This window comes from Peromyscus californicus, unplaced genomic scaffold (genome assembly GCF_007827085.1).
Source record: "Peromyscus californicus insignis strain IS unplaced genomic scaffold, ASM782708v3 Scaffold_4__1_contigs__length_199733344, whole genome shotgun sequence".
Classification (NCBI taxonomy): Eukaryota; Metazoa; Chordata; class Mammalia; order Rodentia; family Cricetidae; genus Peromyscus; species Peromyscus californicus.
In genome coordinates, this window is record NW_026294562.1 from 163,998,591 (window position 1) to 164,013,295 (window position 14,705).

At 44.2% G+C, this 14,705-nt stretch overlaps 1 protein-coding gene across 7 annotated transcripts in view; it reads left to right on the forward strand.

The window, feature by feature from the left end:
* The window catches only part of LOC128095438 (calcium-binding protein 5), a 53,949-nt gene that overhangs the window by 10,898 nt on the left and 28,346 nt on the right, over nt 1–14,705 (forward strand). For all 7 annotated transcript variants that reach the window (XR_008213245.1, XM_052714377.1, XM_052714382.1 and 4 more), the window contains 6 exons: nt 173–337; nt 4,094–4,205; nt 4,414–4,550; nt 9,875–10,064; nt 12,121–12,241; nt 14,117–14,257. Coding sequence is in view for 6 of the 7 variants with exons in the window: in XM_052714377.1 (XP_052570337.1) it covers nt 288–337; nt 4,094–4,205; nt 4,414–4,550; nt 9,875–10,064; nt 12,121–12,241; nt 14,117–14,257 (751 nt within the window). In the remaining variant the exon portion in view is untranslated. The remainder of the gene's footprint in view (nt 1–172; nt 338–4,093; nt 4,206–4,413; nt 4,551–9,874; nt 10,065–12,120; nt 12,242–14,116; nt 14,258–14,705) is intronic.

The window sequence follows — 14,705 nt, forward strand, 5'->3', positions numbered from 1 at the left end:
TGCCACAAGGTCCTAATTACTCTTTTCTGTGCCCCACCTCAATTTTTTTAAAATGGCTATTTGAATTCAATCCATGACATGACATTGATCCGATAATCACTACAAAGCAAGGCTGGACTGGTAGACTGAGCTGCCTGCCTTAAGGAATATCCATCCAAGTTCATTTCCACAGAAACCACAGCTGGACCCAATGCTGACCTCAGAACTCCATCAACTCACCACAAAGTAGGGCGTGACTGTGCCACAGGAAAAAAGCGACATTGAAAGTAGTTGAAGAATTTGGGAAGATGAACCCTGAAGAGTCTTCCAAACCACAGCCATCCAATACACATATGCGGTGAGTCGCAGGTGTAATTTAACTTTTAATGTTTTTATCACTTCCATTTTGTGTGTGTGTGTGTGTGTGTGTGTGTGTGTGTGTGTGTGTGTGTGTGTGTATAAGGGTGTGCATGTGCCATTGTATATATGTGGAAGTCAAAAGACAACCTATGGGAATAATTTCCTTCTACCATGTGGGTCCCAGGAATCAAACTCAGATCATCAGACTTGGAGGCAAATGCTATCATATTGATCCCCACAAACAGGTGAAGTTTAGCTTCTTAACTACTTAATTTTTTATTAGGGTAAAACATGTTAATATAAATTTACCGTCTTGACCATTTGAAAGTAAACAAATTCAGTAGCAATTATTACATTTTCAGGGAAGTTCAAGTACCACCTCTGTCTAATTTCAGAATATTTTTAGCACCCCAAAGGGAAACTCTCCACCCAATAATCATCTCTTCCATTTCTCCCCCTCTCCAGCCCCAGGGGAGCTACTGACCTGCTTCCTGTAACTATGTGTTAGATCCTATTCTCAATGTCTTACTTAGGGTGGTTATATATGATATGACCTTGTGTCTGTCTCTGTCACTTAGAATTTCCTTTGAAAGGGCCATCTACAATGTAGTATGTACAGGAAACTTTCCATTACTGAGTGATAAACCATCACTCAATTAGATCATGTTTTGTTTGTGTGTTCATCGCTTGATGGACAACGGGGTTTGTTTGCCTGTTGGTTATTGTGAACAACATGTGTAGGTTAATGTACAAGGTTTTGTTTGAATACCTGCTTTAAATGCTTTGGATTATATACTTAGGAGTGAAATTTCTGGGACATATAGCAATTCTGTTTGTTGGCTGCGTATGTGTGTGTGTGTGTGTACCTCAGAGGTTGACATCAAATATCTTTCTCAATTGATTGTCACCTTATTTTTTGAGATAGAGTCTCATGCTGAACTTGCTGTTCATGGATTTAGGTAGATGAGATGGCCAGCAAGTTCCTGGGTTTGTCTTAGCCTCCCCTCCCCAGAGTTGGGGTTATAGGTGCACATTGCTGTACCTGGCTTTGTTACCTGGATGCTAGAGATTGAACTCAAATCTTGCTTCCCCAGAAAGCATTTTACTGAATAAGTCATGTCCCTACCTTTCTCTTTTGCCTTCTTGAGATCAAGCATCACAGTGAAGCCCAGGGTGGCCTTGATCCTCAGTCAACATCCTCTTATCTCAATTTTCTAAGTGCTGGGATTACAGGCATAAGCCACCATGCCAGCTTCTGTTAAATATTTTTGAGAACCACTGAACTGTTTTCTGCCATGCTGTTAAGAGCATAAATGCAGCCACTCTTTAGTATCTGTGGAGAATTGATCCCAGACCAGCACTAGACCTCCTGCACACACCTATATCCCTAGGTGCTCTGGTCTCTTGTGTAAGACATCATGGTATCTTCAGAGACCTACACATCCTCTTGGCCTTTTTAAGTCACTTTCAGTACCCAGTAAGTGCCAGTTCTGTGGGAGCAGGTGCTCCACTGTCTTGTTCAGTGGTTAGTGGCCAGAAAATGTCTTTGCCTCTTTAGTGGAGCTGTAAGTTCCTCAGAGGGTCACTGAATTTGCATAAGCAGACCCTGAAAATATTGAGGACCACCAGGTGTTTGTAGTCATTATATCCTGAATTTTGAGCATGTCATGACAGAATTTATTGATGAGCTATTGTGTGCCCTTTGAAATTTTTGTAAGGTTTGTTTTTATGTGTATGTTTGGATGCCTGAAGAGGGTGTTGGATCCTCTGGAGCTGGAGTTATAAGCAGTTGTGAGCTGCCTGATATAGGAGCTAGGGACTGAATATGGGCCCTCTGGAAGAGCAACAAACATTCTTTTTTTTTTCTTTTTAAATTCTTCTCTCATATAATATATCCCAACTACAGTTTTCCCTCCCTCCACTCCTCCCAGTACCCCTACTCCCTATCTCCCCTCTCCCCAGATACACTCCTCCTCAGTTTCCTTTTAAAAAAGAGTAGACCTCCCAGGGATAGCAACTGAATACAGCATAATAAGATACAATAAGATTAGACACAAACCCTCATATCAAGGCTGGATGAGGCAACCCAGGAGAAGGAAAAGGGTCTCAAGAGCAGGCAAAAGAGTCAGAGACACCCCCACTTTCACTGTTAGGAGTCCCACAAAAACCCCAAGCTAAACATATATGCATATATGCAAAGGGCCTAGTGCAAACCCATGTTCTGTGATTGCTGCCTCAGTTTCTGTGAGGCATAAACATACAAACCCTGCTTAGTCAGTTCTGTGGGCTATATTCTTCTGGTATCTTCAACCTCTCTGGCTCCTACAATCCCTCATCTCTATTGAGGTTCCCTGAGCTCTACCTAATGTTTGGCTGTGAATTTTTGCATCTGTTCCCATCAGCTTCAGGAGGAAATATCTCTGATGATGACTGGGCTAGGCACCAATCTATGAGTATAGCAGAATATCAGAATATCATTAGGAATAATTTCATTGACTTTTTTTTCCCCGCCAGATGTGTTTAGTTCTAAGTTCTATCCTAGGTCTCTGGACTGTTCAGCCTCTGGTTTCTGGCCATCCAGACAGTGTCAGCCATGGTCTCCCTCTCATGGCTTGGGCCTCAAGTTAGACCAGTTATTTGTCGGCACTCTCATAAGTTTTGAGCCACCCTTACCCAGCACATCTTGTGGGCACGACAGGTTGTAGGTTGAAGGGTTTGTGGCTGGGTTGCTGTTCCACCACTGGAAGCCTTGCCTGATTATAGAAGACGACCAGTTCAGACTCCGTATCTTTCATCACCAGGAGTCCTCACTGGTGTCACCCTTGTAGATTCTAGGAAGTTTCCACGGCACTAGGTTTCCAAACTGCCCCCAAATGTCTCCCAATTCGAATAGTCTCTCCTATATTCTCTCCCTTTGTCCATCCCTCTCCAACCTGATTCCCCCGTTCCCATCCCCACCTGCTCCCAGCCCACCCACAAAATCTGTTCTATTTCTCCTTCCCAGGGAGATCCATGCATCCTCACTAGAGCCCTCCTTTTTTACTTAGCTCTCTGGGTCTGTGGATTATAGTGTGAATATCCTTAACAGCTAATATGTACTTATAAGTGAGTATATTTCATGTTTATTTCTGTGTCTATGTTACTTCACTCAGGATGATTTTTTTTCTACTTCTATCCATTTGTCTTCAGATTTCATGATGTCGTTTTTTTTTTTTTTTAAACGGCCAAGTAATACTCCATTATGTAAATGGACCACATTTTCTTTATCCATTCTTCGGTTGAGGGACATCTAGGTTGTTTCCAGTTCCTGGCTGTTGGCATCAAGCATTCTTAATTGCTGAGCCATGCGTGTCTCTAGCCCTCTTAAAACAATTACATTTAATTCATTAATGTGTTTATTTGTATGTATGTGTGAGAATGCATGCATGCATGTATGCTTGCGCACATTGTACCACGGCACATGTGTAGGTCAGGAGACAAGTTCTCTCCCTTTACTGTGTGGTTCAGCTAGCTCATCAGACTTGTTGGCAAGCACTTTTTACCTGCAGAACCATCTTGGCTGGCCCTTGGCTGCTCTTTAGTTTACGTTTTCAGTAGCTGATATACACCTTCAACTTAGAGCCCTTGACCACATTTGCTCCTGAGCAACCTGCAGCTGGTAGATGGCTCTTTGGAGGACAGAATTCTAGCTAATTTCTGTGTTTAGTTACTGCGCAATCCCTGATGTTTCCTGTTTTTTCTTTGTCCTGGGAAGCTCTGGGGTTTACTTTGCCACTGGACTCCAGGAAGAAGAGAAGGCAGCTGTGAACAAACGTAGCCCCAAGGTGTTGGAGGCTCTGCAAAAGCTGAACATCCAGGCTGAGCAGGTAAGTGGGAGTGAGGTGCCATACTGGTAGGATTACCTCTGCTGGCCCTAGGCTTTGCAGCTCAACTTGTCCAGGATGAGCAGGAAGAGCATAGGAATGAACTTACTCTGGTAGAGCAGTGACATGGGGCAGCTGTCACCTTACTTTGGATACCCTCCTGTTCCTTACATTGTCCACTGGTTCTAATTGTCCTTCCTCTAATGTCCAGGCTCCAGTCATTGCTGTCCTAGGTTCTGGTGGGGGGCTGCGGGCCCACATCGCTTGTCTTGGGGTACTGAGTGAAATGAAAGAACTTGGCCTGTTGGATGCTGTCACATACCTCGCAGGGGTCTCCGGGTCCACTTGGTAAGTGTTATGTGTGGGTATGGAAGGGTGCGCCATGTTTTCTAATATCAGAATGAGAGCATCTTCCTCCAGACACCAAATGCATGCTGCTGTCTTTTATTTTCCATTTCTTAAATGGACAGATAACAATTGCGTATTTTATGTTGTATGGCGTGATATTTCAGCATATGGATTTGTTGTGCACTGATGTATTTTCACTTTTCTTGGTGTAACGAAATACCTGACAAAAAGCAACTTAACAAAGGAAAGATTTCCTTGGGTTCTCAGCTTGAGAGCAGTGTCTGTCATGGCATTAAGGGCACTTTGCGAAGCAGAGAGGGAGGTGTGATGATGATCAGCTCAGCTTCCTTTTGTTCCGCCTGGGTCCAGCCTGGGGAATGGTGTGATCACATTCAGGGTATCTTCTCATGTCATTTAAATGTCTCGATAAACACCTTCACAGGCTCACCCACAGATTTACCGCTGCATGTGAGGGTGTTGGGTTGTGCATGTTCCTGTGGAGGCCTGTAGTGGCCAGGGCAAGGCAGATATCAAGTGTCCTCCTTGTTGGTCTTTACCTTATTGCCCTGAGACATGGCCTCTTACTGAGCCTAAAGCTCACAGTTTTGGCTAGGCTGGCTGTAGGATCCATCTGTCTCTGCTCTCCAGTGCTAGAGGTGCAGGCATGTTCATCCATGCCTACCTTTTAAAATTATTAATTAGATTTATTAATTTATTTTACATCCTGACTGCAGTTTCTCCTCCCTCCTCTCCTCCCATTCTCCCCACCCCCACGTCCAATCCAATCTTCTGTTTCTGTTCAGAAAGAGGCAGGCTTCCTATGGGTGTCCTCAAAGCTCGGCATATCAAGTTGAGGTAGGACTGAGCTCCTTCCCTTTTATTAAGACTGGGCAAGGCAATTCCGTATGAAGAATAGGTTCCTGGAAGCCAGCCAAGGACTTATGGGCAGACCCTGCTCCCGCCAGAAGAACTACTACTACTTCCTGTTCTACAAGTAGATCAAGCTACACAAGTGTCACACCTATGTAGAGGGCCTAGGTTGGCCCCATGCAGGCTCCCTAGCTGTTGGTCCAGAGTCTGTGAGCTCCTATGAGCCCAGGTTAGTTGTTTCTGTGGGTTCTTTTGTGATGACCTTGACCCCCCTGGCTTGTCCAATCCTTCCTTTTCTCCTTCTCTTCAACAGGATTCCCGAGCTCATCCCAGTGCTTGGCTATAGATGAAGGCTCTCTGGTGACAATTGGGGTAGTTACCAATCCGATTACAGGAGATGCCATGCCTGCTTTTTACATGAGTATTATGGATTCAGACTCAGGTCCCCATGCTTGCATAGCAAGCACTCTTACTTACTCAGCCATTTCCCCAGGCCCAAAGTTCTCTTTGAAATAGTCTATCAGTTGTACAACAGAAGGGGCTTTGCTACGTTTCTGTAATGCATATAGTATACTTCGATCATATTGACCTCTCTATTACTCCAAATTTGCCCACCCACTTTTTACCTTCTGCTGCCCCTTTTCTAGCAGTTTCAAGTTCAAGGGCAGTGTTTACACTTTAGGTGGGCAAAATATAACCCCTTATGATCTTTTAGTTTTTATGAGAGATTATTGTGTTAAATCTATGTAGACTTTCTTATTCCAAAGGGCTCAGAAGCCCTCATGCCTGACAACCTGATTCCAAGCCCAGGGCAGACATGGTTATTCAGTGTTGGTACCTTTTCAGTAACAGATAAAGCTTCACAAGCTTTTGAACTTAATGGCGTGGAGAATGAATGATAGGTGGAGGCAACAGATGGCAGAAATGTAGCACTTAGTGGTGGGGCAGCTCCTTTAGAGACACACTTGTTGGATTAGTTATTTTTCTCATTGCTGTGGTGAATACTCAGCAAAAGTAATTTAAGGAAGAAAGAGTTTATTTGGCTCAATTTGAGGGAATATGATCCATCATATGGTGGGGGAAGACATGGCAACAGGATCTTGAGGCAGCTGGTCACATTATATCTTCATTGTAGAAGCAGAAAGAGGGGCTAGAGAGATGGCATTCTCAAAGCTTAAGCATGGTGTTGTTGCCTGTAGGGGAATAGGAGGTGGGCCTTGCAGCCCAACAGTGTTGACACAACTCCTACAGTGAGTCATTCAGGGCTGGTCTAAGCCCAGCTGTCACGTCTGTGTGCCTCCATCTCTTGGACTGTTAGGAAGATTACAGTTCTAATCTTACTGGGTTGCTGTGACAGGGAAAGCATCCAGATGGAGCTAACTAATAGAAATATAACTTGAGTCATGTCTGTCCCTTCTGATTTTCTAAAAGCCCCATTAAAAAGTAAAAGGATACAGTGACATTAATTGTAATGGTGCATTTCCTCTTTTAATAGTAGTTTTTTTTAGGTATTTAAAGATTATATATGTATATATATGTTTATATAGTGTATGTTAATCATATCCATTCCCTACTCCCCCAAGGCCCTCCCTAACACAGCTTCCTCCCAACTTCATATCCCCCCCATTTTTTTAAAATTATGATTCAGTCCATTTAGTATTACCATATGCACATCGGTGTGGGATCATCCTGTGGGATATAGGAGACTTACCAGTGGCCTCACCCAAAAGAAAAATGACTCTCCTTCATGAGTATTTATTTCATTATGTAATTAATCAGCAACTTGACATTCCTTTTGTCAGACCAAGTCTTTGCAAACCGATACACATTTTATTTTAAATATTTTCTATCATGTTTATTTATCGAGCACATGTGTGCCACCACATCTGTGTAGAGATCACAGAAGCTTATTTCTCATGTGTTTCAGCTTCCCACTAATGGAATGGAACGGCCGTGTTTAAATTGAAGTTAATAAAATGAAATGGAATGGAGAACCAATTTCTAATTATATTAATCACATGCTGTATTAATTACTTTTGATCATTGCTGTGTCAGAAATATCCAACAAACGGGGCTGGAGACATGGCTCAGTGGTTAAGGGCACTTGCTGCTCAGTCATGAGAACTGGAGTTTGGGTCCCAGCACCCACCTCAGGAGGCTCACAACACTCATCACTCTAGCTGCAAAGGATGACACTCTCCTGGCTTCTGTGGGCACCCTCACACACATGTGTACATACAGATGCATACACACGCACACACACACACACACACACACACACACACACACACACACACACACACACAGACACATTCAATAAAATAAATTAAAAAGGCACTTGACAAATGTGACTGGAGGAAATGAGGGTTCATTATGTCGCCATGGGCACTTGCATTTGTGTGTGCATGCATATTCCTGCAGATACACATACACAGAGAGACAAATTTTAAAAAATACTAACTGAACCGGCTGGTATCAAATTTCTTTATAGGAACTGGTAAGGAGTTCTCATTTGAAAACCTTTCCCCATCTAGGCATGTTCTCAGTTTGTTCATCTAAGATCAGATAAAGACAATAAAAAGCATGAAGATAGTAGGTTATCTGAAAATAAATCCAGTTCCCTTTCAATACCTGTGTGGTGCTGAGGAAGGCATTTAGCCTCTCTGTGCCTCTCTAAACTGAGAATGACCCTGTTGTTCCTTTTGATGGCTAATTCTGAAGGTGATTGTGCTGGTTGGTATCTTTGACAACTCAATGTGAACCAGAGTCACCTGGGAAGAGGCAACCTACTGAGGAATTTTCTCCATGGGTTGCCTTGTAGACATGTCTGTGAGGGCATTTTGTTAATGTTTGATGTGTGAGGGACCAGTCTGCTGCAGGCAGTGCCACCCATTTGGGAGGACTTGTTTGCACTGCGACCCTGCTGTGCCAAAAAAGTCATCTTGAATCAAGGACAGAGTCAGCGATTGGCCGACAGGGATTAGCCATAGAGTTATTGGAAGACTGAGGAAGTTGGAGGAGAGAGGGACAGAAAGAGAGAAGGAGAGACTGAGGGGGACTTCTGGGACTTTTGGACCAGGAAAAGGTGGAGAGCAGGGTCAGCTGATTGTCCTTCCACTACTACAATTTAGGTAAACGCTACAGCCACCCTTAAGCTGGTGGTCGTATAAGAAAGCAGGCTGAGAAAGACATGGAGATCCAGCCTTCCTCCATGGACTCTTCATCATTTCCTGCCGTGCTGGAGTTCTTGCTTTGACTTCCCTCAGTGATGGACTGTAATTTGGCCTGAAAGCCAAATAAACTCTTTCCTCTGAATGTTGGTTTGGGTCAGCATTTTATCACAGCAATAGAAACCAAATGAGAATAATGATTATCTGTCACATATGTTTTTCATCTGAAAAAAAAAAAAACCCTCTCTGCCCGTCATATGTAGGACACTGGGATTCAGTTCCAGAGGTGGGATTCAGGGCGACACTGAGATGGATCGTTGGGGTTAAAAACTTTATCAGAAGTTACTCTATTAGTTGCTTGTCTCTTGCTGTGATAAATATGATGACCAGAGTAACTATATAAGGAAGAGTTTATCTGGGCTTCTGGTTTCAAAGGGAGAGTCTGTGGTGGTGAGAGGCATAGCAGTAGGCAGCTAAAGCAGGAAGCCGAGAGATTACAGCTTCCATGGAAACAGAAAGCAGAGAGAGTGAACTGAAAATGGGGTGAAGCTGTGAACTCTCAAAGCTCACCTTCAGTGATGTACTTCACAGCAAGTGTCTACCCCTTGAAGGTTTCAAAACCTCCACAAACAGTGCCAGCCACTGGGGACCAAGTTCAAATACATGAATCTATGAAGGACATTCTCAGTCAGACCACCAGTTATTAATGCCATCCACACATAGGTAACAACAGAATTCAGGATCCAACAATGAGACGGTACAACATGGTGGGGACCCTGAAAAGGAGTCAGGACTCATATGATAGAGTCAGGTTCCTTCTTACAGGTCTCAGAGGGAGGTTTCAGCATGATCCTGCAGTCAGTCTCTCCGATTCCCCATCATGGAAGCAAGTGGGGGTGCAGGATGTCTGTCTGTCTGTACCCTCTAAAGTGTAAACCCACTTCCCCAGGTTAGAGATCCTTGTACTTGGAAAGGCATTAACTAGATCTTCACAGACCGTGCTCTTAGTAGGCACCTGACTGTGTCTGTATGATGGGCAGGGTAGCAGTCTGGTCTGGGGGCGAACATTAAATCATGATGGATTTCTTCTATCTTGCTCTCTTGTCCTATCCGTTAAATAGGAGAATCACAGAGAGGCCGTGTGAGTCCTTGTTTGCCATCCCGAATTTCCTCTATGAATAACCATTATTTCCCTGTTTTGTCACATGAGAGACACAGTCAGAGTTAATGGCACTCTTGGGTCACTGTTCTGATCCTCAGTCCTTTTCTTCTCTCTGCTCCCAGGGCATTGTCTTCATTCTACATCAACAGTGGGAATATGGAAGGGATGGAAGAGGAGCTGACACATCGATATGAGCAGAATAGGTGGCACTTTGGAGAGAGCCTGAAGAAAGCCGTACAGGCAGCAAGGAGGGAGAACTACTCCATGACTGATTTTTGGGCCTATTTTGTTGTTTCTAGGCAAACCAGAGAGGTAAGCCATTCCCAGCAGAGGATGTGGGGTCCCAAAAGGCTTGCCCAATATCCTCTTTCAGCTCTTCCAAATCTGGGCACTGGGAACGTTTACCTCAAGACTAAAAAGATGCCAGGGTTGATTGGTTGTGAGTGGAAGAGTCAGACTGTGACTCATTTGTGCAGTAGAGTAAGTAGAAGTTGTAGAAACATCTAGGACCATCCAAAGGCAAGAGGCTCCGAGGTACCTGTTCTTTTTTCATCTCTGTCCTTGTTCATTTCTTTTCCTGAATTTGCTTTTCTCTCTCCTTGTATTAATTTTTATTCTTCACCCCAGAAAGACTAGAGTTTTCTGTGTCTCCATGTTTTCAGTGGGAAAAGTTTTCCCCAGGCCCAGAGTCCCACAGAGGTCACCTCCAGACCCTCTAAGCAGCCGGCTCCAGGATCCAGCCCCAGGTTGTCTGAGCACACCTGGTCAGCTCTGTTCCGAGCAGATGGCTGCTGTCATCCAAATGCCTGTGACTGCCTGTGGGGTGAACTCATCATGGGTGCGTTCCTCATAGGAGAGTCAGGATGACAGTGGGAACTCAGCCCCAACTGAGTTCTTTCTTCAGTGGATTTCTTCGGTTTTTTTTTTGTTTGTTTGTTTGTTTGGTTGGTTGGTTGGGTTGAACATTGTCCCATTCTTAGAAACAAGAGGGAAAGACACAGCCTGAATTGTGAGACAGGACTAAAAAGAGAGAAAATGGAAGTTTTGAATGATGCTGTTAGAATTTCTATCAGACTGTGGGTTCTAGGGGAACAGGTGCTGTTCAGAACTGTCAGAGTAGAGCAGGAACCTACAGTGTATTTGGTTTTCTCCTCTTGTCATCCCCCTTCTCTTCCCTTTCTCACTCTCCTTTCTGTCCCTCCTTTCTCTCTGAGAGATTATTTTTAACTTTATTTGTATATGAGTGTTTGCCTGCATTTATGGATGTACATTGCGTTCATGAAGTGCACATGGAGACCAGAAGAGGGCACTGTATCCCTTGGAACTGGAGTTAACAGACAACTGTGAGCTGGAAACTGAACCCTGCTCCTCTGCAAGTTTTCTTAATCTCTGAGCCATCTTTCTAGCCCCCTCTCTGTCATCTCTCTTTCCCCTGCATCTCTCCCTCACCCTCCCTCTCACAGTTTAACTTACTGTTTTTTTTTTAAGATTTTTGAGGTATAACTGATATGCACACAGTTGAACATACATATATATTTCAAACACATTTTGATGAGTTTGGACACATGCACTTACCTGTGAACTATCTCATGATCAAAGTACTCAGCATTCATCCCCTATAGAAATTCCTTGTGTTCCTTCCCGAGTGTGCACGCGTGCGCGCCTGTGTGTGTGTGTGTGTGTATGTGTGTGTGTGTGTGTGTGTGTGTGTGTGTGTGTGTGTGTGTGTGTGTATGTGTATATGTTTTATTTGTGAGGTGGATGGTAATACTTTGCATGACAACTATCCCCTTCAGTAATGCTAAGTGGCACAAGCCAGTCACATGATTCCACTTCTCCGGGGCATCTAAGACAGTAAAACTCACAGACGTGAAGAACAGAGTGGTGGTGGTCAGCACCTGGAGGCAGAGGCAAATGAGAACTGTTGCTCGAAGGTGATGTAATTCTGCCAGATGAATAGGGACACGATCTCTGTCTTCACTCTTGGCCCGTGAGACTGTTTTCCTCTGCACTGGTCTCTCTGACTCTTATCCACTCTCATCCTTTGAGGGTACCCCACCTTACTCTGTAGATGAGCTCTGTCTATTGTCTACACTGAGAAGCATGAATAGTGGACTGTCGAGATAGCTGCGGTCAAGCCTGAAGACCTGAGTTTGATCCCTGGAACCCACATGGCAGAAGGAGAACTGACTCTTTCACGTTGTCCTCTGACTTCCACACATGTGGAAATGGGTTTCATAGATGAAGACGAAAGAAAGAATATTCCAGAACTAGGTGCACTATGTACTCAGATCCTATCGAGTTTGGGGAGACTAAACCATACCCTTGTGCTTTGATCCCATTCAATCTGGGTACTTTCCCTTCATAGCTGCAGGACTCCAGTTTGTCCAGCATAAAGAAAGAAGTGGAAGAAGGCCTGCTGCCTTACCCAATCTTTGCAGCCATCGATGGTGACCTTCAGCCTGACTGGAGGAAGAGAAAAACTCGGAGTAAGCAAAAAAAAAAAAAAAAAAAAGGAGGGCAGGGGAGGTAGTAAGGGAATGAAAGGCACTGAACAGGGCTGGGGATATAGCTCAGTGGTAGAGTGTTTGCTTTGAATTCATGGGGTCCTGGGTTCAGTTTCCCCAGAAAGGCTTTGAGTGGAATATGTGTGTGTTTCTGCAAAACTGGCTGTCAGGATAGAAGGGTATGCTCAGCTCACAGAGAGCAAACAGGAATCCCAGAAACCACCAGAGGGCCCACACTTGCGTTGAGTGACCAAAGAAGTTGAAATGTGGGTGAGGTGAGGGACCCGGGTTGGAGATACAGTGGCATGACTCTTTCCTGTCATCTTCTCCATGGTTCCAATAACCACCCCAATGCTGGAGGCTTTCCTAATGTTCTGTTTTTCTTTTGAGTCCCAGTCTTTGCTCTGGGATCAAGAACTCTTCACCCGATTTACTGCATATAAAATGCATTTATTTGTTTGATGAGTTTGCCCCTATTTCTCAGTACCTGCCAGGCCCTGTTCCAGGTGCTTGCTCACCCTAGCATCCTAAAGCTCAGAAGTCCCTGAGGTTAATGCTCTATTTCTTGAGTCCCAGTACGTGTCCTTGATCTTGTTTCATTTCTGTTGCTGTCACAAAAAAGCAGCCTAGGGAAGAGAGGGTTTATTTGACTTACAATTCCAGGTTATGGCCCAGGGAAGTCAAGTCAGGAACTCACATGTCACATCCACAGTCAAGAGCAGAAAGGAAGTATGCATGTGTATCATTATTTTCTTGCTTGCTCTGAGTTGTCTTTCTCTCCCTTTATACTGATTTTGCCTAGGGAATAGTGACAACCACAATAGGCTGGATTTTTCCCTCTCAATTGACAATCAAGGAAGGTTCCCATAGACTTTCCCATATGCCAACCCAATCTATTACCCATTATGACTCTTTTATGGGTATTCTGGCCCATGTCAGGTTGAAAGTTGAAATTAATCAGCATCGTCCTTGTATGGTTTTCCACTAGAGTGAGTAGAGCTGACCTCCTCCTTTATGTAGATCCTCCCCCAGCAGTCTAGAGGTAAGGTTAATTTGACTGTATCATCTGACACTCCATTGATTACCAAGGTTGATTTGACTGACATGGATATGGATATGATAAGGAACCCAGGAGGTTCCTTCCTCCCTAGCCACTCCATATGTGTCTTTTCTGAGCTATATACTGGTTTAGAGAGGTTGACCTTCCTTCATAGAGGAAGACAGTTATTCAGTCAAGAAGGTATGAATAGCTGCACTCTTCTCAAATATTCCCTAAAGACTAGTGAGACCTCTAGCCCACGCCTTCTCTAACTCAGCCCTCCACATTGCAACCACTATCTTCTCCACAACCGGAGCACATTATGGACTGAGTACCAGCATCTCTCTTGAGGACTCTTGTAATTACCTCCTCATTTGTCTTCCTGTACATGTCATCTCCTCCTCCCATAGCGACCTGATAGAAATTTCTAGGACAAACATAATCATGTGATTTTCCTTCTTACTATAAATAGTGCACTCAGTCCACAGTACCCCCAGATGACCCTCATCTCATAGTGTGTCTAGATTTTCATCATTCTCACATTCTGGAGTTGCATCTGTGATGAAGTAGAAGAGAAAGGTGGGTATGAGGCTCAAGCTTGGGGAAACAATGGAAAGAGGGTTTTTGAAAGAATGAATTGCTTCCATCTGAATCGGCTTTCAGAGGCATGGGGAAGAGATCCCCCAATATTTGAGATCAGCCAGCCCATCCCTATATGGTAGTCTCTTGGTTGGTATTCCTTACTCTATGGATGCCCTTCCCTCAGCACCTTGTTCCAGGCTCAGAGATTGCAGTTTACTCTTGTTTTGCCTCCCCAGAGTCCTGGTTTGAATTCACCCCTCACCATGCTGGCTACCCTGCACTGGGGGCTTTCGTTCCCGTCACACAGTTTGGAAGCAGATTTGAGAATGGAACACTGGTTAGATCTGAGCCTGAGAGAGACTTGACTTACCTGAGAGGTCAGTACTGGGATCAGATGGAATTCTGAGGAGGTGAGAAGTGGATGTTGGGCAAGAATAACCTCTCTGAATGTCTGGCTCTGCCAGGCTTCTTCATTGCTAGGAGAAAAGGAGAAGTCTTGGGGTTTCCAGAGGAAGGCCTTCAGCATCTCCAGGGACTCCCTTGCTTGACAGATATCTGGTAGCTTACTAAGTGGTCCAGGAGGCACCTGAATCTAAGGTTACAGCTTCTGATAAACAAATTTAGAATGCGAGTATGGGATTTATATGCAATCCCCAAAATAAAACACTCAGCACTGTACCCAGACTGTGGTAGCAATTCAAAGATAGTTAAATCCCTATTTACTCAGCAAATGATTTTTGTTGTTGTTTTAGATTGGGTCTCATGTATCCTATTTGGCCTTGAACTGACTGTGTGCCTGAGGCTAGTCTTGAACTCTTATTTCTC